Source organism: Aspergillus wentii, assembly GCF_001890725.1.
Source record: "Aspergillus wentii DTO 134E9 unplaced genomic scaffold ASPWEscaffold_6, whole genome shotgun sequence".
NCBI classification, from domain to species: domain Eukaryota; kingdom Fungi; phylum Ascomycota; class Eurotiomycetes; order Eurotiales; family Aspergillaceae; genus Aspergillus; species Aspergillus wentii.
The window spans coordinates 2,293,622-2,320,162 of NW_024467837.1; the positions used below are offsets into that span (position 1 = coordinate 2,293,622).

Sequence of the window (26,541 nt, forward strand, 5' to 3'; positions counted from 1 at the left end):
CCCGCTGAACATGTAGAGGAAGCAGTCCTGCAATAGATCTATGTACAAGATCGTACAACGTCATCGACAGCATCGATGAAGTAGTTGAGGTTTTGAGGATTTAGTCCTGCGACGGAAATCCGTCCATTCTCGGCCTGAATACGGCATTAGAAGCGAGTCTATCTATAGCATTAGGCTCGGGGTAAAACCTACCATATATATGTTCCATTTGTGCTTCAAACACAGAATCTGAGACTTGGAAAGCCCAGTATAACTGAACATTCCTATCTGACTTGATAGAAAGGCCCACGAACCAGGAGTGCTCCTGGCCTCAAGCTGTGCCCGGATTTCCTCACGGATCCCGCAAAGGCGGTTGCTCATCACACGGAGCTCATCCTGCCACTGGGAAAATAGCTGCTCGTTGTTCAAAACAAGGCCCGCAATCCGAGCTCCGTAGGAAGGTGGATTCGAGATCTGAGCCCGTTGCAGGAGAGCGAGCTGAGTCGCAACGCGATTGCAGATATCCGACGCATTTCTCCCCGGAGCAGATATCAGGTGGAAAGCCCCGACCCGTTCTCCATACAGCCCCAGATTCTTTGCAAAGGACTGTGCAATGCAGCAATTGAATCCCTGCTCCACAAAATAGCGACAGGCCCATGCATCTCGCGACAGATCTCCGGATGCAAACCCCTGGTATGCGCAGTCGAAGAAGGGGAAGTGATCCCGGTCGCGTATGACTTCTGCGATTTTCTTCCACTCCTCTTGACTTGGGTCGATGCCTGTCGGGTTGTGGGCGCAGCCTTGGAGGACCACCACGGACGACCTGGGGGCATTCCGCAGAGTTTCAAGCATCGCGTCGATGTCTAGTCCTTGCTTTCCGGGAGAGTAGTAGGGATAGTAGTCAACACCAAGTCCACACTGGGTGAAGATCTGATAATGATTTGGCCACGTGGGATTAGAGATAAACGCAGTTGGTTTTTCCAGTCCGGAATGGAAGCGTGCGAAGAAGCGAGCGCCGAGATAAAGTGCTCCTGTCCCCGATATGGTTTGGAAGGAACATATCTAGTTCGACGGCTTAGAGGCACTGTTCAGGTGAAATATAAGCAGCACTCACCCGTTGTTCTCCGATAGCTGGACTGTCTGGCCCCAGAATAAGTGCCTGCGCTGCAGTTAAGAAAGAATCAAGACCCCTAATGGGTAGATACTCGTGGTTGGTTTGGAAGTCCCCATGCAGAATGTCGTGAGCCTACGGTTCCATTTCGAGTCAGCTCAAGGACCATGTTTGTTAATATTCAAATACCTTCTGGACGACCGGCAAGACCCATGGGCTCCCCGTCTCATCTCTATAAGCCCCTATGCCTAGGTCCATCTTTTTGTCGCTTTTATCTTCTCGATATTCCCTCATCAGACGATAGAGAGGATCTTCGGGCGCCGCCGGCACGTGTGGCAGGCTGAGAACCTTTTCATCAAGCATTATACCCGACATTTTCAATGGAATGGAAAGAAGATTACTTTGATTCTTAGCATATTCTAGTTTGCATTTTCCATCGATAACTTTAAATATATACGGTCTTGCTCGGGATCCAGGCCCCAAGCAATCGCCGACTCAATTCTGACTAAACTATGAGATTCTAAATTAGATATGTGTATATTTGATATAATGAAGGATTTATAATAAACCGTATTATAATCTTATAGTAGTACTAGATCCATTTATTCTAGTCTTATTCTATTAAATATAATACTATATTAAGATATTTAATTAGTTCCTAGGTTTTATTTAGTGTGGCGCAGCGACAAGGCGCACTGCCAGGCATCTTAGACTGATCCCTGAGTCATTCAATTTCAATCGCATGTCCTCTTAAACTCATTGAAAAAATATTCGTTCTTTAATTTTTAACTGTCTCAATAAACCACTATCATCTCTTCAAAGCTCCAACCGGATCACCGCAAACACACCATGTACATTCGCACCACTCTCGAACAATATGTCGAGACCAAATTAGACAAGGAGCTCCTTTCTATCTGCGAGTCGAATGAGGCAGACACCCTTGACAGTGTCCTCCAAGAACGATCATATACCACCCCAGACTACAAAAGGCAGAAGTGGTTGAGCCCACCATGACGTTTTTCGCGCAGCGCAAAGCCTGGGCAAGTTATCAACTCCTCGTCGAAGCTGGAGCCATCGATATAAACTACACTGGAGAAGTTTACTCGGATATGCTCAGCATAGCTGTTTCTAGTGGGGAGTGCGATAGAGTGCGCTTTTGTCTCAAACACGGGGCAGATCCGAATCTGAATCGGATCGAAGACTATAAGACTGTGCTTGCTTCGGCTGCTGAGGAGGGGTATATAGATATAACAGCGTTGTTGCTGGAGTATGGGGCTGTTTTGAATGGGAGCGGAGCTCTTGTGCTGGCGGCTGAGGATGGAAAACTTGAGATGGTAAAGTATCTGTTGGGTAGAGGCGCTGATATTGATGAAGTTGGGGTGGAACATCCTCATGATCCTATGACGAAAGAGGATGTGGGAAGTGCCCTGCATCATGCAATTGAAGATAGACATATCGAGGTGGCGCGATTCTTGATACAGTCGGGAGCGAGTTTGGATTTGAAGAATGGCCGGGGAAAGAGTGCGAGAGAACAAGCAGAGGAAGAAGGCTTGGTCGAGTTGGTTGAGATGATGCGGAATGGGTCAGAATATAGATAATGCAATGTTGACCCGACGGGAATAAACGGTTATCCCATCGAATGGTCGAGGTCTACACTGCTATTTACAGCGTTCAACATAGCAGAGTACTCGTTGGATATAAGTTTCCCAAATATCATGTCCATGAACTATTTATGTTACTATGAAATTAACGCGCACATATCAATATATATTAAAGGTCGAACACAATTGAATTAGATTATAAGCTTCTAGTACTTCTATGGTAAACAAATATCTCGCTCAAACACATAATGACAGTTACAGATCAATCGACAAGCAAATACTGGTTTCTATCATATCACTGAGAGGATGTACCCTTTGCGAATTGAACAGCAGCATCTACAACCCGACTAACTAATTCAAGCTCTTCTTCATTCCGAGGAGCATACAGCATGATCTATATTTGAATTAGAGTCGCATTCATATTAATCCTCAACAGGAAGCACTTACCCATCCTGGGGGAGTAATCCAGTATATAGGGAACCGTTTACCCCAATTCGCCTCCAAAACAGTTCTTGCATCTTCCGCGGATAGAAGGAGATGGAGGGAGCACTCAGAAGGATGGACATGGGCGATTTCACCACCGAGGCCCTTTGCATCTGAGTTGGATGCTAGGAGGTCAGGGTTGAGATAAATGGCATCGGCGGTTCCTCCTTCGGTTCTGGATAGGGCAATGTTGAAAGTGTCGGGGTCTTTGGATGCGTGGTCGTTGATCAAGTTGAATAGTTTCTATTATCAGTCAGTGATCGAGAAATATGAGCTGGCAAAATGGAACTCGCCTCTTTCACAATCGAAGGGATGTACTCGGGTTCTTGTCGTTGGGGCAGTGCTCTTTTGAGATCAGCTTCAAAGTTCAAGATAGCGCTGGTTGAAATGTCCTACCTAGGCTTCAGTGCTGGATGTCCTCCCTTCCTCATCGGTAGAGACTGGAGATATTTGGGTCCCCCACGAGGCAAGCTGGAAGCATCTCGAAGGTCATCCCCGAGGATATATCTGAAGAAGTTTGCCACGCGGAGCAGAGTGACCTTGAGGTATCCTCTAGGAGTAGGCGGAGTTCCACCGGTTCCTGTATACTTGTAAGTCTTTCCATCATTAAAGAAAATACAGGAAAAAATTAACCAAAAGCGACCCAATCACGGTAGTCATTGACAGCCCAGACTGCACCTCCGAGAACCAGAGCGCCAGAAACTAATAGCGGGCTATTTTGTTTAAGGTTGTGGATGTCGATGGCGTACGCTTTCTCGAAAAAACGATTAATCGCGTGGGAAGAGCGGTCCATGCCGGTTTTTATTATCGAAGACATGATAAGTGATCCTTTGTCGGGGATTCTGAGATGAAATATATTCATATACAGATGACTGATATGCTCTGAATACTTCCAGTACAACGAATGTCAGCAATATATAGCCATCCATCGCTCGGGGCTAAAAGGCCGAATCTGGTCGCATTCTATCCGAAGCCCGACGAGGCCGTCGGACACGTCATACAGCAGGATGGGGGCGAAAGGATTCCATTGCTCTCTTTTAGGCTTATCACTATATTTAGTATTATAGCCCAAAAAATTAAGAATAATATAAGAGATCAGCATGAGGTCTTACGCACTTGTTCGTGGTTTGGAAAATCAGATAAAAGTGCCTCGGTGGTCGGAACAACAATCAGGCCGAGCTTAGGAGAATAAGCACCATCAGATGGACTTTTAAATGGGTGCGATACTGAACAGTAGTAGATAAATCTCCAACAGCGCAGTAGGAAGTAAATATTGAACTGTTCGGCTGTCTTAATTACCTTTATATTGTTTTGTTTTCTTCTACTTCCCTCAGGTTGTCATCTCCATAGACCGTGTTGAATATATATTTTCTCCCCGTTACCTCAACGAGATTAAGAATCCCAAACACTCGCCCATTTTTACTGTTGCTCCTTTGGCTTTTCAAATTTTATCATTATCCAAATCTCATATCGAGTGTTGGCACCAACACATAAATTTGGGCTGGCGTTCGTCCACAGCCTTGTGCGTAAACACAGCCTCGCGAACTACAATATTGGAATGATGAAGAGCAACTGCGACAATCAGAGTCTAATATTTCAAGAATAATGTTCTATCTCATGTGGTTTGGCTGTCCATCTAGCGAAAATGATAAAACCCTAGAGTTGTAGGATCCGGTCGCGATGTAGCTGTCCACTGCTACGATTGGAATCAAGCCTGAAAGCAGCAGAACGAGAGGCGTTTACTATAAAAGGTCTGGATTCTAATAGAACCAACAAATAATAAATAAAACAATATCTGTTGATTGAGAATCTCGATGATAAAATAGATCGACAATTGAGTCGATCTTTGCTTTTTCCTCCTGCCCCAACCGAATGAGGCATCACAAAGCAGTGTCACTTCACAAAACCAATAATCGACATGCTGAAAACTAACTGGCAGATGTATTAGCCAGTGAATATGTTGTGCAGATACTCCGCACTCCATACAGCTTCATGAGATTCTCTCAAATATCAACGTCATAGCGCCGATTCCTTACTGGATGAATACGGGGTCGATCCGCCCAACAAAAACAATCGACCATAAAACTCGGCCATCCTCAGCTGAAGAAAACATCTCGCTTCAACTTCACTCAAGTTAGCCAATATGGGAGTGTCGTCTCGCACTACATTTGTGGGTGACTTCATATCCAGACAAATGCCCCATTCTAATCTGTTTGTCTAGTTTGTACTCTTCTTGGCTGCTCTGCTGGCGTTTGTCAATGAGCGCTACTATGCCATCCGCGTCATAATAAACAACCAGCCAGACAGGCTGCCCAGCGTCAAAGCATTCTCGGATTATAAGATTAAACTGCAAGACCAGGTCCGGAACTGCGAAGATGCTGTGATTGATGAAAGTCGCGGTATTGCGATTCTCAGCTGCGACCCTGGCCGTGATAAATGGAATACGGTCATGGTGAGATCATCAGTTAATTACTCATAAAGAAATACTAAACTGTACACAGGGAACATTCGTGGATTCGACTATCCCCGGTTCTTTGTGGGTGTATAAATACTCGGATTTCGACAGCCAGGAAGAACACGCCCACCGACTGCGAGTCGATGGCTTCAACGAGACTCAATTGAACGGCTTTCATCCACTCGGCATGGAATACTGGCCGGAAACCAGCACAGTATATGTATCCAACCATGCGAAATCAGGTCCAAAGGTGGAGATTTTCAAACTGAACGAGGATGAGACTGGCTTCAGCCTTCAGCACCAGCGTACTCTGTCGCATCCGCTGATCCACGCGCCAAACTCCCTGGTCGCAGTATCAGACGATGAGCTCTACATGACCAACGACCACAAGTGGAAGATTGGGGAACATCCGAAAAAATCAATGTTCGAAACATATCTCGCATACCCCGGTGGCTCTATTGTCTACATCAACCTCAAGACAAACACATACAAGGAACTTGCCAATATCCCTTTTGCGAATGGGGTCACAGCCTTGAATAAAACACATTTGGCTGTAGCTTCAACCGCGCAACCATCAGTTATCATTTTCAAGATTGACCCCGAATCAATCTCGTTGACTGAGACTGCTAAGCTGCGACCGGCATTTATGGTCGACAACCTGAGTACAGATTCGAATGGTCACTTGCTCATGGCAGGGCATCCCGATCTGAAGCTTTTGAAGAATGTCGCAAAGACGAATCAATTCTATGACCTTGACGGAACGGGTGAAGGCAAACCAGAAGCGGAAAGACCAAGAGCCCCCAGTTGGGTTGCAGAGTGGGATGGAAATGCAGGGGGCGTCATCAGAGATATCTACGTGGGAACAGAGTACGGAACAGGTTGCACGGCTGCGAGAGACGTCGGTCGCGGACTGGGGATTGTCTCTGGATTGTATGAAAAGGGCATTTTTGTCTGGAAGGAGTAGACTTTGTTTGACATCGCTATAAAGCCTATACATTCTGGATGTCGGCTTCGACCTGCTCTAGTGACCTGGCCAAACGATCCAGTCCTTCTGCCAATGCCTCCTTTCCCACTGTAAACGTCATTCGGAACCATCCACACTCTTCCGGCATATAGATATGACCAGGAGCAATCATAACGCCGTTTGCTGCACAGATATCTGCGATCTGCATCTCTCGCTGCTTGTAAATGCTAGCATCGGGAGAGGCAACTCTCAACACGCCGTAATCTGACTGGAGTGACGACTGGGGTAGAAGCAAATGGCGCAGATCTAGCCAGATGAACAAACCAGCATTCCTAAGATTTGTTAGCTTTAGTATTTTCGTGCAGGATATTGCTGTGCTTACGACTCAGAGTATCTGATGTTACGCTCACGCAGGAATGAAGTTGCGATGGTATAATTCTCCGCCATGAGTTTGCTCTTCCTGAGCATAAAATCGTTCACCCATTGCCTGTCTTTTAGCATAACGGCCCATACATCCTGCAGTATATGAGGCGACCATGAGAACATACTAGCAACAATGTCAGATGGGATGTTCGCAAAAGTACAGCTGTCGTACAGACCTAATACTCGACATTGCCCCTATGATGCCCTCATTCTTTGTACAAACAAAACCTAGACGCAACCCATTGGCGCAGAAGTCTTTGCTTGCACCATATAGTATATGCGTAAGAGACGGATCAATAGCATCACAAAGATCAAGAGCGAGAGTAGAAACAAATGGAGTCGCGTTGGGAATGGCGGGATTGGAAAAGAGAGATTTTGCATATATTTCATCCGAAATGAAATGCAGTCCGTTTTTGCCGCAGAAAGAAGCGAATTCCATTATTGTCTCAGGGGGCTATTGCCAATCAGCTGAATAGATAGATTATGGTAAGAGGACAACGAACATAGCATCTTCCCAAAGGGTTGTGTGGACTTGAGGCCTTTGCGTCAGTATATCCTAGCTATCCTGAGGGGAAACTCACTTGGAGATTAAGAGAGCACGAACGGTGATGCCTTCATTTTGCGCTCTGTGTAAGGCAGCCTCAAGAGCCCTCTTGTTTATATCAGGGCAGAATAAATCATCCAAGCCTGAATATTCCTCTACATCTCCATACGTCACCCCAACCACTCGAGCGTTGCTTCGATATTGAGTGTCGAAATTGAATCCGTTATAGAATGGCTGTGGAATGAGGATACCCTCCCCTTCATCACAGATCGCCCAGGCCAATGCATCTAAGGCACTAGAACAACCAGGTGTGATGAAGAGGTTGTCGGCTGTGATTGCTTCCCGAGACTGGAACTCGTCTGTCAGGAATGCAGCTGCAGCACGCCGAAGACGGCGTGATCCACGTGGACCTGTGCTGTAGGTGAGGTGATGAGGTGGATGGACTGCTGTCTATATAATCTATAAGTAAATGAACATATACTATGCTGGAATATGAACCTGTGCGTTGATGAACTCAGCGATATCTTCATGGAGAAGACTGTTTTCCGCTAGACGGAGGATGACGCTATATAGCATCAGTATAGACTGCTTGAAGAAAGATAGGACTAAACTTACGTTCCCCTTGGATTTGCTGGTGACCATGGGTTTCCCATGGACTTTTCTCGTGGTCCCCAGACATCACGATGGGCGAAATTGAACGCGCCTCTTTTCGATAACCGATGCTGGGAAACTACCACCTCCACAGATTGCTCTTGGCTGGCCGAACTCATGGGAATAATTCAAATGGGATATTCCAATAGTAGAAAAGATTTGCAACATTTCTATTCTTCCATGGGAAGTGGGGTCAATTTAACCTCGTGGATGTGCGAAGTTAATAACCTCGGGTTCTTCCAAATGTGGGCCTGTGCCAACAATGACATGGTCGGTTTCTTGATATGGAATACCTCGCCTTTCTCCTTATCTGATATTTGGCCTTGCAGAATGGCGGAGCTCCCCGAAGTTAGTCTAGTATTTATATAATTTCAAGTCAAGCCAGCTGCACACTATGACTATAGGCAAACAGTCAATTCATCTCATATGACATGGAATTTTATGTCAATTAGTACCTGAACACCCATTCCTTTAAGCACGGATATGATGAGGAATACTATTGATCGGGGGAGATCCCATGTATTCAATGGCGACCAAGACCTCATGAGCCCCCGAAGCATGTCATTGGCGCGGAAATGGATTATCGTGCTTCTTATCTGCACAGGAACCTTATGCGTGTAAGTGAAATTCCTTCTGACGTACTTTGAAGGAAATTGATATTCTGATCTATGACTTTAGGACATGCACCAGTTCGATTTACACAGCGACATATACGCAATTAAACACCGAGTTTGATATAAACCCCCTAGTCTCGACTGTCGGATTGTCAACCTTCGTCCTGGGGATCGGGTTAGGCCCACTACTAACAGGCCCCTTGAGCGAGAATTACGGACGGAGAACCATCTATCTTGTGTCTTGGTCTCTATTCATCATCTGGACCATTCCGTCTGCCGTTGCAAAAAACATCGAAACGATAATTATAGCCCGATTCTTTAACGGCTTTGCTGGAGGTACCTTTCTATCTGTTGCAGGAGGAACAGTCGGTGATGTTTTCTCGCGTAGTGAGATCCAGACCCCGATGGCTTTTGTGTCGTTAACACCCCTGGTTGGACCGTCGTTGGGGCCTTTGCTGGGTGGTTTTATTAACTACTATGTGCATTGGAGGTGGACTTATTATATTATGATAATTTGGTCTGTCGTTCTATGGTTGGCGATTGTTTTCTTTGCGCCGGAAACATACCATTCCATCATACTGCGTGATAAAGAAAGAAGTTGCAAGCAGTCGAACGAGGACCAATACCAGGCACCTGTGGAGGGTACCAATAAGGCTAGAAGCAGGTCGATAGCACCCACTCTTCTTCGACCGTTCTAACTTCTGTTCCTGGAACCCATGTGTCTCTGCCTGGACCTCTACTCGGCTATTCTATTGGGTATCTTATACCTATTCTTCGGTGCCTTTCGTCTTGTCTTCGAAGCAACCTATAATATGAACCTCTGGCAAATCGGCCTCACATTTTCAGGAATCATAACTGGGATGATTATCGCAGCTGCTGGTAGCCCCATCTGGTGCAGGATCCGACAGCATCTGGTGGAGAAACACGAAAAGGAAACTGGAGATGGGGAGCCAGAGTACCGACTGCCTCCGGCTATTCTGGGTGGTGTACTTATTCCCGTCGGTCTGTTTTGGTTTGGGTGGACGGCGGACTCGAGAATTCACTGGATATTGCCCATTATGGGATCTGCGGTGTTTGGGTGTGGGTGAGTGTTGACTTTTATCGATTCATCACTTATCATTTTGTCTCCTATAACTAAATATTGATCGGGTAGGATGTCGTTGGTGTTCACAGGAGTTTTTACATTTCTTGTATGTTTGTTGTATTGAGGTTATTGACATATGCTCACGATGTACAGGTCGATGCCTATCCACAATATGCCGCATCCGCACTCGCTGCAAATGGCTGTGCAAGATGCTCCTTTGCCGGTATGTTACATTGTTGAAATAATGGCCTGAATATATGAATTAATATACATGAAGCTGCATTTCCCTTATTCGGAAATCAAATGTACGAGAAGCTGGGTCACCAGTGGGCCACTAGTCTTCTTGCATTCCTCACAGTCGTCATGATGCCGTTTCCGTGGCTATTCTTCAAGTATGGGAAGGTGCTTCGGAAAAGGAGCAGGTTCGCGGTCGAAACTTGATGGAAATGGCTAGAGATTTTGAGGATTCGGGTTATCGACTGCGTTTAATCCTTCATAAGGCGTGGATAGAATTGATCCGAGACCGTTATGCAAAAGTAGATCAAGATCAATGGCATTATCGAGACTACCAGCCCAGAAAGAGTCACTGAGAAGCTGGTCGGTGGCAGGTAAAAGATAGTCGGATGGATGAAGACTTCGAGGCTGGCACGCGTTGAGGTTGGTGTGTTGTATGCTTGCCCCAAGACTATTATGGGCAGTTTGATCTCTGTCGTTTATTTGGGTAGCAATGTTCCCACTACCAGTTGTATACTGAAGTCCCAATAACCCCCAGTGGCCTGACGACGGCACGCTATTATGATCAGTTGTGATGCTGGACGACACATTGACGATCGATCCACCTGCGGATCCTTGCCCCGTTAGTCTTCTCATCAAATTGACAAATGCCTTTGCAATCCAGATCTTGACTGGCCACGATTTGGCCAGCTCACTTAACGCCAGCACGCATTGCCGTGACTTGTTCTCGGCGAGCTGGCGACGGATGTGGTCATTTCGACAGATGACGATGGTGTGAATCGACAGTGCACCAAACAGAGCCGGGACACTGGCATGTAGGATCAGCATGCATGTATGAACAATGGAGGGTGGGCGAGGTATACAGATGAATTTGCCCAAACCGGATCAAATCTCCAGCCAAAAGGTCCTCCGCAATACGGGTGATCAAGTCCGCAGCTTTACGTGCCCGTACATCCCTTTCAGCCTCTGCTGAAGACAAATTCTGGATTACCTTGGGTCGGAAGAGAAGAATCTGGCAGTAATGGTAGGAAAAATGCAGCATGCTGGCCCAGAATGGAGCACCCAGAGACTCATCGAGTGGTGCTCGCCGTAAATTGCTTGGCAACTGCGACTCCCATTGTGTGAGTTGGCCTGCCAGTGCTGCTGTATCGAATCGTTCTAGTACAGGACGGCGAGGACTAAATTCACCGACGAGGATATCTCCGACTAGGCAATTGGGTAAGTTATGTGTCATCAAGATGAGCATTTCCTTCAACTCACGTATTCTCGCCAGTTTCGACATTTCGATGACGTATGATGTATGAAAGTCTTTCTGCACGGGTATGAGTGTTTGGTCGTAGTCGTTGTCAAAGTTGAAATCGTCCACAGTAAGTGGTTCAACGTCGCAGTCTTCATCCCGGATACGAAACGGTCGACCAAAGGCTGCAGATGTATGTCGATCACGGGTCTAGGATATATTAGTCTCTTGAACATACGAAGTCAGTACGACGACGTACATATATCGACCACCAGATTCGCTTCCGCAAGGACCTGGCTGGTTGACTCGTTATACAATGTGATGTGCTAGAAAATATTAACATAGCTTCGAGTTTACAGACTCATACAACATACGATCGATGCATTCCCACAGACTGGGCAACAGTTGTCGCACATCCAATCCAAAAGCACGAGTCTTTCTGATCCTCAGGACCAGCCCACCAAAAGCCAAGAAGGAACAGAACCGCCGCGACGATCGTGGCATTAGTTTCGTAGTCGGCATCATACAATGTCTTTGCACGGAGGTAATGCGTCTTCCTTGCAGTTTCTCGGTCCCTGTAACCAGCCTCATGGACAAGGGTATCGCTGCCCACTGTGAAGCCTAGAAGGAAGATGGTCTGTAAGACTAATGGAGAGACCTGACTCTGGAGGTACAATTCGGTGAAGTTCCGTCGATCGAATACTGGATATGCCGGGTGAATGATGTCGAAGAAGGCATGAACAAGCTTATCAGCTACATGTCGCTCTGGCAGCGTGAGTGCATCTTGCCATGAGACCAGCTCGGGCTGATGAGAAGGAGCTGGTCGATCTGCGATAGAGGCTGGGATGGGATAATGGACTTTCAATGGTTCGGCAGAACCACCCTCAGGGCGATACACCATTTCGATAATGTAGGACAGACTGCAGGGGTCCGGTTGTGCCCGGCCAGTTTGGGTTTGGTCGGTGGATCGTCTTTCAGAGCCTTCATCTCGATCGTCTTGAATAGCGTCAACACCCACGGTATCGGGAGGTGTCTGTATTGTCTGAGCAAGCATATCGACATCTTGGGACGGCCGAGAGATGCGTGGGTTTCGCGCTAGACGAGCTTTCCGAGCATACCTAGGCACGCTTTAGCTTCTATATACAATTTCTACATACGGTCCAAAAATCACATACTTTCCCCGTTTAGACTCAATGAGCTCGCAAGGTATCTGCCTGATGCGACAATGCCAACAGGGCTGTCCGTTGCCTGCATCGCATTTCACTCGCCTAGCGTTGCAGGCTTTACAGGCGACTCGAGCACGGCGAAGTGGCGGGGGCGTGTCCGAGGAAGAATTGCCCCTCAGGTTCTCGAACGACTCAACCATTACTGTCGGAAAATAACGAGAATGAATAGTACAATCTGTACATATTGAGCAGGCGAGGTCGTATGTGGAGAAAGTGACAGGAAGACACCTCGGCGACTTGAAGAAACCGCGGGTTCTTGCCGCGATTCGGCTAAAGAAACATGCCTTCCAATGACAATTTATGGGGCCCTGAAAGTCTATTACCTAATCTAGACAATGCCATTGGTTCATCGATGGACATGAAATCTTCTTAGATCCCACACTGCAAAAATGGCGACAGCAACGACAACTTCAACTGCAACGGCTAATGTCAACTCATTTCGGCTGGAAAACCGCCACAGCCAGGTTCAGCCAAAACAGAATGAACCAGGCAGGTTTCGGTCACAACAGTTTGTCGTGATAACGCAACTTTCCGCCGTCACTCTCACGGCCAGCGTGATCAATGGTCTGGTCATTGTCGGTTTGCCAACGATCACCAAAGATCTCCAGTTGTCATCTTCGTTATCCTTCTGGCCATCGTCAGTGAGTAGCCTCGCTACTGCCTCTACGCTTCTCCTGGCCGGGTCAATTGCCGACACTGTTGGTCCACGATGGGTTGAACTTGTGGGATCTTTCGCCAGCGGAGCATTAATGCTGGGCCAAGGGTTCGCTCGCAATGGTGAAGAGTTGGTTATCTTAAGAGCTCTTCAGGGTGTTGGTCTTGCACTTCATCTGGCATCATCAGTATCTATCATCACGCAACTTCTACCACAAGGAAGAGGCCGAAACCTGGCTTTCTCCTTGCTGGGCCTCAGTCAGCCCCTCGGTTTCTCGCTCGGCCTTGTCGTCGGTGGTATTCTCGTTGATACTATCGGCTGGCGAGCAGGATGGTACATTTCTGGTGGCATCACCCTGTTCTTCAGCGTCGTCGGTCTTTGGGCTCTTCCTAGGAGCGAGACTCTTACACACGCACAGCTCTTACACAATGTCAAAACCAAGATCGACTGGGTCGGCGCCGGTCTGGCTTCTGCCTTTATGGCTCTGCTGTGCTATCTTCTAGCGTGAGTAGCTGCCCTTCATCATGGTGCTCTCGGTATTAATCAATTGGCAGCGTTGTGAGTGCGGATCCCTCCAGCATTAAATCGGCTGGAAACATTGTCATTCTCTGCCTGGCTGTAATTGCCGCTCCGTCTTTCGTTGCTTGGGTCCAATACCAGGTCAAGAGGAACAGGCCAGCACTCATTCCCAACTCTGTCTGGAAGAATATGTCCTTTTCGACTATCTGCGCTACCGTCGCATTGTCAAATGCAGTCATCAACTCCATGGAGCTCTTTGCCAGCTTGTTGTAAGTTCTTATTCATCATTCTCTTTCCTTTCATATATTAACATGATTACAGCTTCCAAGAGATCCAATCGCTCTCCGCGTTGCAAGCATCCATTCGCATCCTTCCCAGTCTCGTAGTTGGCTCACTGCTCAACCTCGTCATTGGATTCTTCGTACACAAAGTTCCCGCCGTCTGGATTGTCGCCATTAGTTCTCTCCTCTGCGCCGGCTCACCCTTACTCATGGCTGTCATTCAGCCATCATGGCCGTACTGGGGTAATGCATTCATCGCCCAGCTATTGCAGCCCGTCAGTTTTGACGCTCTCTACACTGTTGGGCTGATCGTCATCACAAACGTATTCCCCGACGATACTCAAGCCCTCGCAGGTGCTGTCTTCAACACCTCGGCACAGTTCGGCAGTGCTCTCGGACTCGCGGTTCTGCAGGTTATTTCGACAGTTATCACTGATCAGTCGAACAAGCAGGAGACACAAGCACTAATGGATGGATATCGAGCCAGTTTCTGGACGATGTTCGCCTTTATGGTTCTCTGCACGGTTATTGGCTTTTTCGGGATGCGCAGGGCTGGCAGAGTGGGATTGAAACAGGATTGATGGAATTATACAGATATATCTGGCCGATATGTTCATGGTATTATGCGATGCCCAAATACTAATTCTGGTCACTTCATAATCGTGTAGGGATATCAGGCAAATCAATCTAAGCTGGTACACGGTTCATCCTCTCCAAAAGGTCCACTGCATCGGCGCGAAGAACGGCCACATCGAGGGCGAAAGCATCCTGGGGATTCCTCCCGGGAGCGATATTGGACCCAAAGAGCATCCGTCGGGTCAGTCTGATGGGTTGAGTATCTGGCTCGGCTGGGATGGGGAAGATTTGCTAGCGACTAGATCAGAAAAAGATACTTGAATGAAAACAAAATAAGATGAACAGACCTCTCTCTGTTGTAATTTTGGAGTCCCATCCCTCGCCAGTGTATACAGTTCAACAGAGCCACGAACTCGATTTGACGATTCAACCTTGCTCCATTTCAGAAGGATAACAACCTGAACGGCCCCATCACCACCAACCAGCCACTTATTAATATCACTATGTAGATCGTCCAGTGACTCGGACCATCCAGACTCAAACACAACCCGTGGAATTCGACTTCTCCGTGGTCGAACCATGAAATAGGGTGCTTTGTCAACTCCACTACCCGACAAGGAACCCACTATTTCGACTTAGACGGCTTCATATAGAGCAAAGAGCAACTTACTACCAACTCCCAAGCCACGGATATCCATGCTTTCATCACGCGTTGTCAAACCCGAGGCCATCCAATACATCCATGCGGCCTGGTACCACAGTTGAGCGGCATTGTGTATTTCAGATATCATTATTCTCAGTTGTAGGATCTGTGTAGTTGTATCGAACTCGAAGCTAAGGAATAGCAAGTCAATAAAGGATAGAACGGTTTAATTGGTTTAATCATGTTATCTTGGGAGAAGAAAATTAACTCCTTACCGGATTCGTAGTCGTGTTTCGCCTAGGACTCTCAACATCTCGTCTGCCCAGGTGGAGTTGACCTCGGTCAGCGTGAATTTCGTGTCTTCTTTTGACTGGGGAATTCTCTCGTTGATATATGAGCAGAGAGCAGAGCAGTTATGGAAATCCGAGGCTGGCAGGTGAATGACTCTGGAAGAAGAGGTTTCGGGAGGGGTCTGGTGAATTTGTCTTCGTGAAGGCATTCTGGCAAGAGTGAATTATACAGCTAGGGAACACTACCTGAGAGGTACAGTAATAAACAATGCATATCCAAGAAAGGTATTGGGCGTTGACTTTGGGGTGTCAGAAATGAATAAGTTGCATACATATGACGTAGTTGGGATGTGTTAATAACTGCCATACTTAATTTAGATTCAGGCATAGCAATCGATGATAATCTGGAAATTGTTTATCTAAACTTCCATTCAACCCAATAATGATAAACATTTAGCCAGAAAAGGCAGGATGTCATCCATCGAGTTTCGGAGGGAAAGATCATACAATGGAGTTCGATATTTGCGACGTGCTTTCGTCAATACTCATTTAATCGAATAGCCCCATGGCAACTGTGCTTGCTAGAGGTGCAGTGAACATGACTCATATATATGATAGTGGGGAGACTGAGCAGCTAAAGAAAGGGTTGTGGCATCAATACGAGTCGCACCATACTAGCGCGGAAATCCGGAAAACGTCCATGAGAAAGAGCTCAAGGTGGAAGGGATTAGTAGCATCTCAATAAATGTCAAGTTTCTGTTGCAGGGGCATATCTTCAGAGATCTAGATTGAGTAGATGAGCTAAGAAGGTTCACGTTTGCAGGGAATCTGAGGTGTGGCATTAACCTTTGGTGATAACTGGACATGAATAACTTCAGTAGCTCAACCCAGAGCTCAGACTAACGCAGATCAAACAATTTCCAGCAATGTGGACACAGGTATGTTGGCTTATCTTAACAGGTTCAATAATAAGGGTTTTATATTTTCCTCGTGCTCTGGGGCCGGGATTTGCTCTATACTATTCATTCACCGTTGTACGGTGACTCATGAAAGCTCATTGGTAGGAATATATAAATATCACTAACATACTTGTGTTCATTTGCATAGTCAATTAAAAATAATCCTGATCTGTTATTATCCTACTGTCCTCAAAATCCCCCCAAACTTTAACCATCCCAAACTACTCGTTATCATGGGTTCCTTAAACTACAATTACTCCTTCCATCACATCTCCAAGGACCAAGATCAGATTACCACATCTATCCAGAGATACAAAGCTCTTCGCCTCAAAGCCCTTCTCCTCTCGCCGACCTCTTTCTCATCAACTTATGCAATCGAGTCTGCCTTTGCCGACGCAGAGTGGGCTTCTCGTCTTACCGCAGATGAGAGAGAGACGTTCGTCTGTGCTGCAACACTCGTGAATTGTGACCAGGGCAGTTCCAACGAGCCGGAATGGGTGGCCCAGGTTACTCTTCGAGGCCCCTTATCCAAGGACGAATTCACGCTCCCAGACGACTCTGGTCAGCCAGCACCGAGGGCGGATGATAAGGAGGAACGCTGGCAAATGCTCAGTTTATTTTCACTTCCTGATCACCGAGGCATGGGAATTGGAAAGCAGCTGTGTCGAGAGGCGCTGGGATATCTCAGGTCGTATCGCAATCAACCCGGTACTGTGCGGGTGCGGCTTATGGTGAAGCCTGAGAAACAGGATATTGTAGATTTTTATCGTCGGTTGGGGTTCGTGGAGGCGGGGAGAAGTACCCTCGTGGAGGCACTTATCGCGAATGGCGATGAGAGTCTCTTGCCTGATGATACTAGAGGAGAAAAATACACGACTCGGGGTCCGGTGATTATGATGTTGGAGTTGTTCAGGTGACACTTTTCAGCAGACATGCTGCATCATGTTTATAGATCTTTAAACCTTTATATTCCGAACAAGAATTGAGATGTGCACTCACAATATGAAATATTTTATTCGATTGTAGATCTTGCATATCGCCGATACGCACTGTTATGTGGCATAAAATCATACAAAGCAATGCATACTCGCTCTGTAACCATGTCCTATCAATTCACAGCAATCTCTGTATGACCAAAAGCCTGGCTGCGAAGTACATACATCCGATCGGTCAGGAAATGACCCAGGCATCGTGGGCCTATGAGGAAACAAGCAATACAATGTAACAATCTGCTAACACAGGGCTTCATGGGCATGCACACATTTGCTATACCATTATCCAGTTCCCTTGAGTATATAGGCAAAAATTACCATCAATGTAATTCATTCTCATTGGTTCCCTAGTACATATGACCATAGGGTGTGGATAACAGGGCTTCCCCCCTTACCTTTTTGGCCTGTGCACATCGAGTCCTAATTTGATGTGGGGGTCATCGTTGAAGTGTAAAAAAAAGGTGTAAGCGGTGCCATGTCTACAGCCGCGAAACAAAGATTTGTCGGCTTGATTATTGTTTGATTCCGCCAACTAAATTAGTGTTATGCGTCATTTGATGTTCCAATGACCCCTCCACGTTTTTAATTATGCAATAATTAGTTAACTGACTAAATATAAACCTCCCGAGTAATCGAGCCCCGGTTTGCCTTTGAGCTACGCTCCGAGGGACCCGGCGTCAACCTGAAAAGAGCGGGTAGCTTAGGATCGGGGAATCGGGAGTCGATAATATCCAGGGTGATAATAACGTTCGCGACCGAAGACCTAAATGTCCAATTTCTACGAGATGATGGATAGCAGGTTTGGTATTCCTCTCCATTCTGATTCGCCTGCAGTTGCTTCCGTTTTCATGTAGATCCTTTCGTCATCTTAAGGTCATGGGTTCGATCTGTAGCGTCTACGTTGAATGCCCCCCCTGCATTGTGCGTGCTTCTTTCTTTTTCTTTTTGCTTTTTCTCAAATATCATAAGAAGACTTGCCTGCCCATTCCCAGGAAATTTTCTACATCTACTCCGAATTCTGTCCGGGATACTGCCCTTAAAATTGCCAAACGTGCGCACTTGAAAAGCTTAATACGATGAAACTCCACTTTCTCTTCGCCTTTCTCCTGGCAACCGCACCTTGTTCGGAGGGTAAAGTCAAAAACAAAATAAGCCTCCAATGGTCAATCTGCGATAAAAACCCTCAGACCGTTCTCCAGAAGCTCGGTGAAGACTCTTACGATCCAGATAAACTCGACCCAATCAGCTACTACGACACTCATCCTCCTATGTACGCGCCACGGGGATTCATGTTTCGCACTAAAGTCAGAGCAGGCAAGGAGATCTCCGTGGTGAAAGTTAAGGTCAATACCAGTACAACAGATGTCGCGCATGCCAAATGTCTCTGGGACCGATATGGGAATGACACATCGTTCTTCTGCGCGAAGCAATCAACTATAAAGGGATCACAAATGTGGAGGAAGAAACAAGTCGCTCTGGCCGAAAATTTCACTACTGTTGCTTGGGATGAGCTGGTTGAATTTGGGCCGTACTGGAATCCAAAGTGGAAGAAGCTCAACATCACGGGATACCAGGCTGACTTCGATGATGTGGTCGCGGGTTCGCACCATTTGATGGAGCTAGAAGCTAAGGTGCCGCTTAATGAGAGCCACGTTGCCTACAACAAGATTACCAATCACCTGAAGAAGGCTGGAGTGGTGATTTGTAACCCTGAGGAACCAAAGGTAATGAGGTTATATCGAACAATGGGATTTCGGTTTGATGATGATGGAAATGATGACTATGATTATGATAATGATCATGATGATAGTAGATTTCATGATAAACAGGGATACTTGCCTGTTGTTGGAGCACAGATACCAATAAAATCCTGATGGAAATCTTCCTTCACCACCTCCCGCTACGGCGGAGCCAGAGAACAGGCGCGCCAGCAGTCGGCGCAGTCACACTTGGCGTTCGAGACGGCGAGACGACCAACAGCTTCCTCAACAACTTTTGAGACACGAACCGTAAGCTACGGAAAGATTCCCCGAATTCAAGCCCAGCGCCGTGCAGACAGGCCGTGTTGAGGTGACTCGGCTAGTGCACGACGTCCTTTGGCCAAGAGATTCATCAAAGAGATGGGCGGCAGCGCTCTGTGAATGCGACGCAGATGTACTCTGTTTTTTTTGTTACACCATATTCTCGATGGCAGGGAGGATCCTGACTGAGCTGACTAGCATTGCTTAATGAGTTCTCATCGGTTCTTGGGTTAGAGATATGAATAGTGAAATTGACTGAAGGGGCTGATGTACGAAGAAGCAGAACTCTACAAAGTTTGTGTGGGCCATGGAAATGACATATCAACTGATTAAATCTGCCTTATACTATAACCTCTATAATATCGAGCAGCAGTCAGTCGGCTAGCTACTCATCTCTGCCTCCATTTTGTCGATCTGGGAAGGGGTCATTCCAGAAGCAACTGGCCTGTTACACAGTTATAACATTGCCGTCGGTGTTAACTCCGTTGCTGTGGCGGAGATCACCCCTGAGCAACCATGCGGAGAGTCCTCCGTGCACACTGGAATACATCGCTGACAGTAAGACTGCATAAAGAAGAAGATCACTCGGAATTATCGCCGAGACAATCAACCCCGGCTGTCTCGCCGTGATTCGTGGAAATTCGGGTAACTTTATCTTCGCTACCCCAGATATGCATTTCCCCGCATTCCCCAGACTGTCAACTGCCATTAGGTAAAACCCATACAGTGCAAAACTGCCGTGATGTCGTGGCAAACAAATCCATTGCCGGATGAATGCATCGGGTCGGGCTTCGGGGTCGTGCCGCTGCCTCGGGCCACTGTTACACGGACAAAACAAGATATAAAGAGCTGTATGTTCCCTATCTTCATAGTTACTCCCTGCACTACCCCTTCTCACATCGACCTTTATCTCTACTTTTGTCACGATGGCATCTACGAAGAAACCCTACTTCGGGCTCACCGGAGGATGGCTTAGTTTTTGGCTTGTGGTGAGTATTTTTGTACCTTGTGTCAGTTGAATAATTTTAACATACGGAATGCAGGTAGCATGTGCTACCGATATGATGCTATTCGGATACGACCAGGGTGTCTTCAGTATGTTTTATTTTCTTACGTCTTACTCCACAGACAGACTATTAATACTCTACAGGCGGCGTGGTAGTAACACCAGACTTCCTGGAAGTCCACGATCTCGTCGGTCCAACCAAAACCAAAGTTCTTTCCACAGTCACTGCTATTTACGATGTCGGTTGTTTCTTCGGTGCCATGCTGGCATTTACAATGGGCGAGCGACTGGGCCGCAAGAAGAGTATTCTCTTGGGCAGTTTTATCATGGCAATCGGGACTATCATCCAGGCATCATCATACAGTTTGGCTCAGATGTTTGTTGGCCGAATTGTACTGGGGTATGTTAGTGGAAGGCTCCATAGTGGCGTAAACTAACAATGTGTAGGATTGGAAACGGCATCAATACATCCACGGCGCCCATCTGGCAAACGGAAACCACGCAGGTGAAATGGCGAGGAAAACTGGTCATTCTCGAGCTCGGATTGAATGTTGGTGGTTACTGCATTGTCAATTGGATCAATTATGGCCTATCCTTCCGTGAGGGACCCATTGCATGGCGGTTGCCCATCGCTCTGCAGTTATTCTTTATCATTATCCTATTTCTCACCGTTCCGTGGCTTCCCGAGTCCCCTAGGTATGGTCTCAGTCCCTGCTTCTGCCGGGCAATTCTGACGGATATCCAGATGGTTATTATCGCTTGGCCGTGAAGAAGAGGCATTGGAGGTACTTGCATGCATCGAAGCCAAGACCATTGATGATCCATATATTACGACCCAGCATGATGAGATCGAATATAGCATCAACTATGAGCGCGAAAATGCTGTCCGGTGGCGAGATCTTTTGAGTCGAAAAAAGGCCGACGGTACCAAAACCCTTCGCCGATTGCTTCTTGGTGCTGGAACACAGGCTATCCAACAATTTCAGGGTATTTAAATTTCTACTATTAGCAGTTGACCATTGACTGATTACATATTGAAGGTATCAACATCATGAGCTATTATCTCCCCCTCGTCCTCATCAACTCGGTGGGATTCTCCAATAGCATGTCCCGACTACTGACGGCCTGCAATGCAACCTCGTATTTCATCTTCTCATGCCTCGCAATGACCATGGTCGAGCGATTTGGCCGTCGAGGTCTGATGATGCTGTCTGGTTTCGGGCAGTTCCTTGCATTTCTGATTATCACCATTCTTCTGTGTTTTGCAGAGAAGAACACCATCTATGGCACTGCCTCTGTTGCTTTCTTCTTCCTGTATCATGTGGCTTTTGGAATTGGTATGCTGGGCGTGCCATGGCTGTATCCGACTGAAATCAACTCATTGCCCATGAGAACCAAGGGAGCGGCGCTTTCGACTGCGACAAATTGGTAGGTCGCTTTATTGTATAAATATTGTTCCTGAACTGACGTTCATAGGATCACCAACTTTGCCATCGTCGAAATCACACCGATTGGAATCCAAAGTATCGGATGGAAATTCTGGATAGTATGGACTGTGCTGAATGCAGTATTTCTACCGGTTATTTACTTCCTCTACCCCGAGACAGGTTGGTTCATCATCATCTATTTACTTGTGACGTTTAAGCTAATCCATTATAGCAAACCGGACTCTTGAAGATGTGGATGCCTATTATCGTTCCAACCCACCACTCATCGTGGTCGGTGACCCCGACGCCATCTCAACCAAGCGACCGCTCAAATTCATCCAACACGAAGACGAGGAGGTCCAGCGAAATGCAAAGATTGGCCGGGCTGCAGTTCCTAAGAGCGATGACTTGGCTACTGTGGAACATGTCGATTGAAAAACCAATATTGAATAGCAGACAAACATATTCAGCGGGTTGCTTTTTACGATAAGCAATAGGCATGGCATATTTAGCTCATATATACTTGCATAGTATCTCGATACACTCCCATAGATGAATGGTTCAAGGATACTCAACCTCTCCTTCCTCAGTTACCTTTTTATCTCTTCTCTCTAAATAAACAGCCAGTGTCAACGTGCAAGCCGCACAGACGATGAGCGCAACCGTCACTGAATTTCCAACGAGAAATCGCGGCGCATATGTGGTGTTGTATGTCAGAAGGGGAATCCACGCATTGAATGCATATCTAGTTCGATTAATAAATGTCATGAAACACGATGGCCGACTTACGCGATGGAATTGGTAGAACCCAGAATAATCTTTCGCTCGAGACTATCTCCAGCACAGGCTTCATTGACCATTGTCTGTCGAGTCAGTTAACCATTCAACCAAAGGGTCCGATTAATCTAACATACCAGAAATACTGGACCCGAACCTTGGGCGAAACTGTAGATATTGTCAGCAGATAACGCAATATCAAGACAAGGCCACTTACCCAGTAAGATAATAAGATGTCCATTTCAGCCCAAAAGGAACACCATCCCAAATTGCCAGATTCATGGCTGCAAAGAAACACACGGTCAAAGAGAAGTATACAATCGGACTTCGAAGCTGCAATGCATCGCTTGTCCAACCATACAGAAGAGTCGTGACGATGGTGACGGCGTTAATGACAGTAGGATAAGTGTTGATTTGAGGGACAGTATATCTATCTTGATTAGACGTTATATGCCCAGGTTTTGAGACAAGCCCACCTGTCGAGACTTTTGAGCCATAGATTCATATAAGTTCCAATATTCTCACTGCAAATGAAGAACCTGCGCTTGTCAGTATTAGAAGAAGATTATATATGATGCCTTACGTATAGTATGCTGTATACACCCAAAAATGCCACTTTCTCAACACTCTCTTGATGCCTCTAAGAGTGACAGCTTCATCGAGCTTTTTTCCTGCTGCAGCCATGCGTTGTTGAGCCAGCTCCTTCTCTGCTGGCTTCAACCAGAACACTCGGGTTGTACTTGGGAGATCGGGAAGTGCGATATAGCCTGCGAGGAATTAGTTTCCGGTGGTGAAGCAAATAGTTGGTACATACCCCACAGGGCCATTGGCAGTGTGATGACGCCGTCGAAGATGAACAGCCACCGCCATCCGGATAGACCACCTTTGCCGTCCATTCCGGTGTATAATGCTGCTTGCTATTTCATATTAGAATATGTTCTAAGAGAGAGCATTTGACATACCAAATAGCCACTAAACATGGAGCCGACAAATGCAGACCCGAAGAAAATACATGCTCGCTTTCCAAGTTCTGAAAACAGTCAGCGTTGCCTTGAATAAAAATACTACCATTTACCTCTTTTTGTATACCATCCTCCAAGTACTGTATGCACGGCTGGATAGAATGTTCCTTCAGCCAAACCAACCTGCTATCGTCAAAAATATTCCGGATGGAATATAGATTTTCTACTTACTAGAAAACGACATGCATATAGCTGATGAGGCGTCTTAACAGCAGCCGTTGCAAATGTGACTACAACCCAGAGCAATTCCCATGATGGACACCACAGGGATGGTCGGACTGTTGATTAGCAGTGATTCTTATTTTATAATATTTTACTTACCTCGGGTACATATAATTTGAGATGGAATTTGACTGACAACATAACCACTGTAAATTTTAGTTTAGCACTAAAAAAAAAAAAAAAAAAAAAGCATACATACATTGTCCACATAGTCGTAAATGTCTGGTACTCATTTCCGACCACGTTGAGCTCTTCTTTCATTCCAGAAACATATGCGTTTGCTAGGACAGGTTAGATTTGAGCATGCAATATATTAGATGTCCATACAAAGATTGTTCGTGTTCAAGTTCTTCGAGAAATATGCAAGACCTGCCCATGTTCTAAAGTCAAATTAGAATTAAATCTTATCAGGGGCCAATGTTCAATGTAAAAATACAGAATAAAGAAGTCAATCTTGAAAATCAATCGTCGTTCTTGTGGTGGATAGTCTAAACTATCCCACAACACATCTTTAACACGCTGTCGAAATGTCTTCGGTTCATCGACATTTGATTCCGACTCTGGGATTGGCTGGACATCTGTGATGCCTTGCTTAATCGGCTTTGTACCATCCGCCATGATAAAAGCGCTGGATATATGGAACCAGGATTCAAGCAGGAATGCTTCTCTTAAATAATATTCAATCTTGATCTAACTACCCTTTTATCGGCAAGGATTCATACTAGATCTTTAGCATGCCCATCTGATCTCTTCCATTGGCCACAATGGCTCACTTATACGAGAATTGCCGATATCTAATGATATACACAATTGGCACTTGTGATGGTGTCATTTACAACGCCATGGCTGTCAGGGATGGTGTGACTGCAAGGATGTCTATGCGGGGAAGACGATAAGGTGCTGCCATATAATACCCCATTCCTATCACCGTCACACCTTTACAATCTAGATAATAAATATCTGAAATGGTGAAATGGCTGCACTTGAGCCTTATGCCCCGCCTCCCCAGACCAACGAGGAATGTATGTATGCAAGGGATAATTCCACACTCACAACTAATAAATATAGTGGATTGGATAGAGCTAGAAGCACTCGATATTTCCCTTCTCGACCATCTAGACGGAAAAGATGTCCTGGCTAAACAAGTTCTCCGTTTCATCAACAAGAATGGTTTTTTCCATGTCGTCGGGCATGGCATCACCGATGAACAAGTCAATCGGCAATATGCAATAGCAAAAGCATTCTTTGGGATTCCCTTAGAGGAGAAATTAAAATACCTGTGCCGTTCAGAAGTCGGTGATTTTCGAGGATATAAACCCCAGTCCACGGGAGATCTGGCTGGGAGGGATAACGATGAACGGTATAACATTCCCAAATTCACCCCAGAGCATGAACGGCCTCATCCTCAGGTTATTCTGGATCATCTGGAGGAGATCAAAGAGTTTTCACTCGTATGTCTGTCACCTCTTTCTAGTGTTTAGGCTAACCTCTATAGCACATCCATAATCGAATACTCTTGCCTCTACTACGCCTGTTTGCATACGTCCTCGAGATCGACGAAGAATATCTGATCAACATCCACCGCTACGAAGCAAAAGGCCTGGAATATCTGCGATACATGCAATACCATCCCAGAACAGTCGAACAAGATCAGCAACTAAACAACATCTGGGCAAGAGGCCATACAGACTACAACACCCTCACCTTCCTGTTCCATCAACCCGTCGCAGGTCTCCAGGTCCAAAACTCCGACTCCGGAAAATGGAACTACGTCAAGTCAAACCCGGGCGCCATCATTGTCAACATTGCCGATGCGCTGGAGTATCTGAGTGGCGGTTTTCTCAAGTCGACTGTTCATCGGGTTGTGCGCCCCCCTGAAGACCAAGCAAACCAGCCACGGCTTAGTTTGATTTATTTTGCGCGACCAGAAGCCAATGTGACGATGAAGCCGGTGAAAAGTCCATTGCTGGAGAGGTTGGGTTTGCAGCTTCCTGACGCTGATCTCAAGGCGCTGGAGAATATTTCTGCAGAGGGTGAGTTTTATGAACATAGACTTGAATTATGCTGACAGCAATAGAATGGGCCAGGGCACGTATTGCGAAAGATCATCGATATCGAACGGGGGTGGTCAAGGCCGAGGAAAAAGAGATTATCGCAGGTGTCCATCAGAAGTTCTATCATTGAGATGGTCGCATTTCGCCATTTCAAATATCCTATGCCTCATAAAACAAAATATGAACCTTCCAGGGAAGAGAAGCAGGAATTGCTTTTAATTTCGATGTTGTTGGTTTCGAAGACTGTTGTTGAGTTGCGGAGGTTATATATATTTTGTGAGGTACATACTCAAAGCACCCACAAAGAACCTCTTGGAATAATAAATGCATTCTATGGTGCACACAATGGGAACCCAAAAAATTAAATCACAAGAAACGATTGAATATGAAATATACAAATCAACAATCCTAGTAGCAATTGTGCAACCAGTTTTCCGCCTGGTGCAATCACAGTCGTCGGATTGACACACAACCATATTACCCCTAATGCA

General features: G+C 46.2%; 14 protein-coding genes across 14 annotated transcripts; 8 read left to right on the top strand and 6 right to left on the bottom strand.

Moving 5' to 3' along the window:
• Positions 1-38: 38 nt before the first annotated feature.
• ASPWEDRAFT_114718 (uncharacterized protein) lies at positions 39-1,453 on the bottom strand (the record flags this gene model as incomplete). Its single annotated transcript, XM_040828518.1, has 4 exons — positions 39-134; positions 193-1,041; positions 1,094-1,225; positions 1,280-1,453. 4 exons carry the CDS (start codon positions 1,451-1,453, stop codon positions 39-41), a joined length of 1,251 nt encoding a protein of 416 aa, XP_040687185.1.
• Positions 1,454-2,100: 647 nt separating this feature from the next.
• On the top strand, positions 2,101-2,688 carry ASPWEDRAFT_174912 (ankyrin repeat domain-containing protein; the record flags this gene model as incomplete). The annotated part of the gene is made up of 1 exon (XM_040831295.1): positions 2,101-2,688. The coding sequence occupies one exon, from the start codon at positions 2,101-2,103 to the stop codon at positions 2,686-2,688; it is 588 nt and encodes a 195-aa protein (XP_040687186.1).
• A 177-nt stretch (positions 2,689-2,865) lies between these two features.
• On the bottom strand, positions 2,866-4,251 carry ASPWEDRAFT_43558 (uncharacterized protein). The gene is made up of 5 exons (XM_040836051.1): positions 3,808-4,251; positions 3,571-3,754; positions 3,468-3,519; positions 3,139-3,417; positions 2,866-3,085 (listed from the first exon to the last, which is right to left on the bottom strand). The coding sequence occupies exons 1-5, from the start codon at positions 3,989-3,991 to the stop codon at positions 2,987-2,989; spliced, it is 798 nt and encodes a 265-aa protein (XP_040687187.1). The 5' UTR covers positions 3,992-4,251; the 3' UTR covers positions 2,866-2,986.
• Positions 4,252-5,317: 1,066 nt separating this feature from the next.
• On the top strand, positions 5,318-6,593 carry ASPWEDRAFT_174914 (uncharacterized protein; the record flags this gene model as incomplete). The annotated part of the gene is made up of 3 exons (XM_040831296.1): positions 5,318-5,344; positions 5,396-5,626; positions 5,676-6,593. 3 exons carry the CDS (start codon positions 5,318-5,320, stop codon positions 6,591-6,593), a joined length of 1,176 nt encoding a protein of 391 aa, XP_040687188.1.
• ASPWEDRAFT_61528 (uncharacterized protein) lies at positions 6,317-8,480 on the bottom strand (the record flags this gene model as incomplete). Its single annotated transcript, XM_040838582.1, has 7 exons — positions 6,317-6,925; positions 6,976-7,140; positions 7,193-7,470; positions 7,621-8,010; positions 8,059-8,125; positions 8,176-8,282; positions 8,469-8,480. The coding sequence occupies 7 exons, from the start codon at positions 8,478-8,480 to the stop codon at positions 6,619-6,621; spliced, it is 1,326 nt and encodes a 441-aa protein (XP_040687189.1). The 3' UTR covers positions 6,317-6,618.
• A 274-nt stretch (positions 8,481-8,754) lies between these two features.
• Positions 8,755-10,350, top strand: ASPWEDRAFT_53430 (MFS transporter; the record flags this gene model as incomplete). The annotated part of the gene is made up of 6 exons (XM_040837881.1): positions 8,755-8,828; positions 8,890-9,467; positions 9,627-9,909; positions 9,979-10,015; positions 10,063-10,132; positions 10,187-10,350. 6 exons carry the CDS (start codon positions 8,755-8,757, stop codon positions 10,348-10,350), a joined length of 1,206 nt encoding a protein of 401 aa, XP_040687190.1.
• Positions 10,351-10,359: 9 nt separating this feature from the next.
• On the bottom strand, positions 10,360-12,746 carry ASPWEDRAFT_115181 (uncharacterized protein; the record flags this gene model as incomplete). The annotated part of the gene is made up of 6 exons (XM_040828561.1): positions 10,360-10,951; positions 11,007-11,349; positions 11,404-11,590; positions 11,640-11,706; positions 11,755-12,498; positions 12,556-12,746. 6 exons carry the CDS (start codon positions 12,744-12,746, stop codon positions 10,360-10,362), a joined length of 2,124 nt encoding a protein of 707 aa, XP_040687191.1.
• Positions 12,747-12,995: 249 nt separating this feature from the next.
• Positions 12,996-14,980, top strand: ASPWEDRAFT_160339 (putative MFS transporter; the record flags this gene model as incomplete). Its single annotated transcript, XM_040829790.1, has 3 exons — positions 12,996-13,765; positions 13,816-14,049; positions 14,102-14,980. The coding sequence occupies 3 exons, from the start codon at positions 12,996-12,998 to the stop codon at positions 14,640-14,642; spliced, it is 1,545 nt and encodes a 514-aa protein (XP_040687192.1). The 3' UTR covers positions 14,643-14,980.
• ASPWEDRAFT_623743 (uncharacterized protein) lies at positions 14,696-15,999 on the bottom strand. The gene is made up of 5 exons (XM_040838646.1): positions 15,940-15,999; positions 15,556-15,869; positions 15,308-15,471; positions 14,985-15,262; positions 14,696-14,928 (listed from the first exon to the last, which is right to left on the bottom strand). Exons 2-5 carry the CDS (start codon positions 15,777-15,779, stop codon positions 14,749-14,751), a joined length of 846 nt encoding a protein of 281 aa, XP_040687193.1. The 5' UTR covers positions 15,780-15,869; positions 15,940-15,999; the 3' UTR covers positions 14,696-14,748.
• A 707-nt stretch (positions 16,000-16,706) lies between these two features.
• On the top strand, positions 16,707-17,523 carry ASPWEDRAFT_43561 (GNAT family N-acetyltransferase). Its single transcript, XM_040836052.1, has one exon. It carries the CDS (start codon positions 16,763-16,765, stop codon positions 17,444-17,446), a length of 684 nt encoding a protein of 227 aa, XP_040687194.1. The 5' UTR covers positions 16,707-16,762; the 3' UTR covers positions 17,447-17,523.
• A 973-nt stretch (positions 17,524-18,496) lies between these two features.
• On the top strand, positions 18,497-19,343 carry ASPWEDRAFT_71034 (uncharacterized protein; the record flags this gene model as incomplete). Its single annotated transcript, XM_040839156.1, has 2 exons — positions 18,497-19,245; positions 19,335-19,343. The coding sequence occupies exons 1-2, from the start codon at positions 18,598-18,600 to the stop codon at positions 19,341-19,343; spliced, it is 657 nt and encodes a 218-aa protein (XP_040687195.1). The 5' UTR covers positions 18,497-18,597.
• A 1,021-nt stretch (positions 19,344-20,364) lies between these two features.
• Positions 20,365-22,561, top strand: ASPWEDRAFT_43563 (sugar porter family MFS transporter). Its single transcript, XM_040836053.1, has 8 exons — positions 20,365-20,531; positions 20,586-20,637; positions 20,693-20,948; positions 20,996-21,244; positions 21,294-21,535; positions 21,589-21,976; positions 22,025-22,155; positions 22,208-22,561. Exons 1-8 carry the CDS (start codon positions 20,469-20,471, stop codon positions 22,408-22,410), a joined length of 1,584 nt encoding a protein of 527 aa, XP_040687196.1. The 5' UTR covers positions 20,365-20,468; the 3' UTR covers positions 22,411-22,561.
• ASPWEDRAFT_744828 (uncharacterized protein) lies at positions 22,208-24,715 on the bottom strand. Its single transcript, XM_040839477.1, has 14 exons — positions 24,433-24,715; positions 24,324-24,376; positions 24,196-24,277; positions 24,096-24,142; positions 23,946-24,052; positions 23,828-23,897; positions 23,715-23,782; positions 23,567-23,669; positions 23,336-23,519; positions 23,229-23,291; positions 22,970-23,182; positions 22,890-22,920; positions 22,765-22,838; positions 22,208-22,720 (listed from the first exon to the last, which is right to left on the bottom strand). Exons 1-14 carry the CDS (start codon positions 24,612-24,614, stop codon positions 22,537-22,539), a joined length of 1,461 nt encoding a protein of 486 aa, XP_040687197.1. The 5' UTR covers positions 24,615-24,715; the 3' UTR covers positions 22,208-22,536.
• A 254-nt stretch (positions 24,716-24,969) lies between these two features.
• ASPWEDRAFT_185883 (uncharacterized protein) lies at positions 24,970-26,348 on the top strand (the record flags this gene model as incomplete). Its single annotated transcript, XM_040832106.1, has 4 exons — positions 24,970-25,018; positions 25,065-25,447; positions 25,492-26,029; positions 26,074-26,348. 4 exons carry the CDS (start codon positions 24,970-24,972, stop codon positions 26,178-26,180), a joined length of 1,077 nt encoding a protein of 358 aa, XP_040687198.1. The 3' UTR covers positions 26,181-26,348.
• Positions 26,349-26,541: the final 193 nt, after the last annotated feature.

Excerpts from the sequence above, each read along its gene's own strand:
- ASPWEDRAFT_43558 (XM_040836051.1), bottom strand. The coding sequence starts at position 3,991 with ATGTCTTCGATAATAAAAACCGGCATGGACCGCTCTTCCCACGCGATT. Across the intron at positions 3,418-3,467 it reads TCCCTTCGATTGTGAAAGAG|AAACTATTCAACTTGATCAA; the intron begins GCGAGTTCCATT and ends GACTGATAATAG. Across the intron at positions 3,086-3,138 it reads GGATTACTCCCCCAGGATGG|ATCATGCTGTATGCTCCTCG; the intron begins GTAAGTGCTTCC and ends ATTCAAATATAG.
- ASPWEDRAFT_623743 (XM_040838646.1), bottom strand. The coding sequence starts at position 15,779 with ATGCCTTCACGAAGACAAATTCACCAGACCCCTCCCGAAACCTCTTCT. Across the intron at positions 15,263-15,307 it reads CCGTGGCTTGGGAGTTGGTA|TGGGTTCCTTGTCGGGTAGT; the intron begins GTAAGTTGCTCT and ends AAGTCGAAATAG. Across the intron at positions 14,929-14,984 it reads CAAAATTACAACAGAGAGAG|CAAATCTTCCCCATCCCAGC; the intron begins GTCTGTTCATCT and ends TCTAGTCGCTAG.
- ASPWEDRAFT_43561 (XM_040836052.1), top strand. The coding sequence starts at position 16,763 with ATGGGTTCCTTAAACTACAATTACTCCTTCCATCACATCTCCAAGGAC.
- ASPWEDRAFT_43563 (XM_040836053.1), top strand. The coding sequence starts at position 20,469 with ATGGCATCTACGAAGAAACCCTACTTCGGGCTCACCGGAGGATGGCTT. Across the intron at positions 20,532-20,585 it reads GGCTTAGTTTTTGGCTTGTG|GTAGCATGTGCTACCGATAT; the intron begins GTGAGTATTTTT and ends TACGGAATGCAG. Across the intron at positions 21,245-21,293 it reads TGGCTTCCCGAGTCCCCTAG|ATGGTTATTATCGCTTGGCC; the intron begins GTATGGTCTCAG and ends ACGGATATCCAG.
- ASPWEDRAFT_744828 (XM_040839477.1), bottom strand. The coding sequence starts at position 24,614 with ATGGCGGATGGTACAAAGCCGATTAAGCAAGGCATCACAGATGTCCAG. Across the intron at positions 23,292-23,335 it reads GTGTATACAGCATACTATAC|GTTCTTCATTTGCAGTGAGA; the intron begins GTAAGGCATCAT and ends TGACAAGCGCAG. Across the intron at positions 22,839-22,889 it reads GTTCGGGTCCAGTATTTCTG|ACAATGGTCAATGAAGCCTG; the intron begins GTATGTTAGATT and ends CTGACTCGACAG.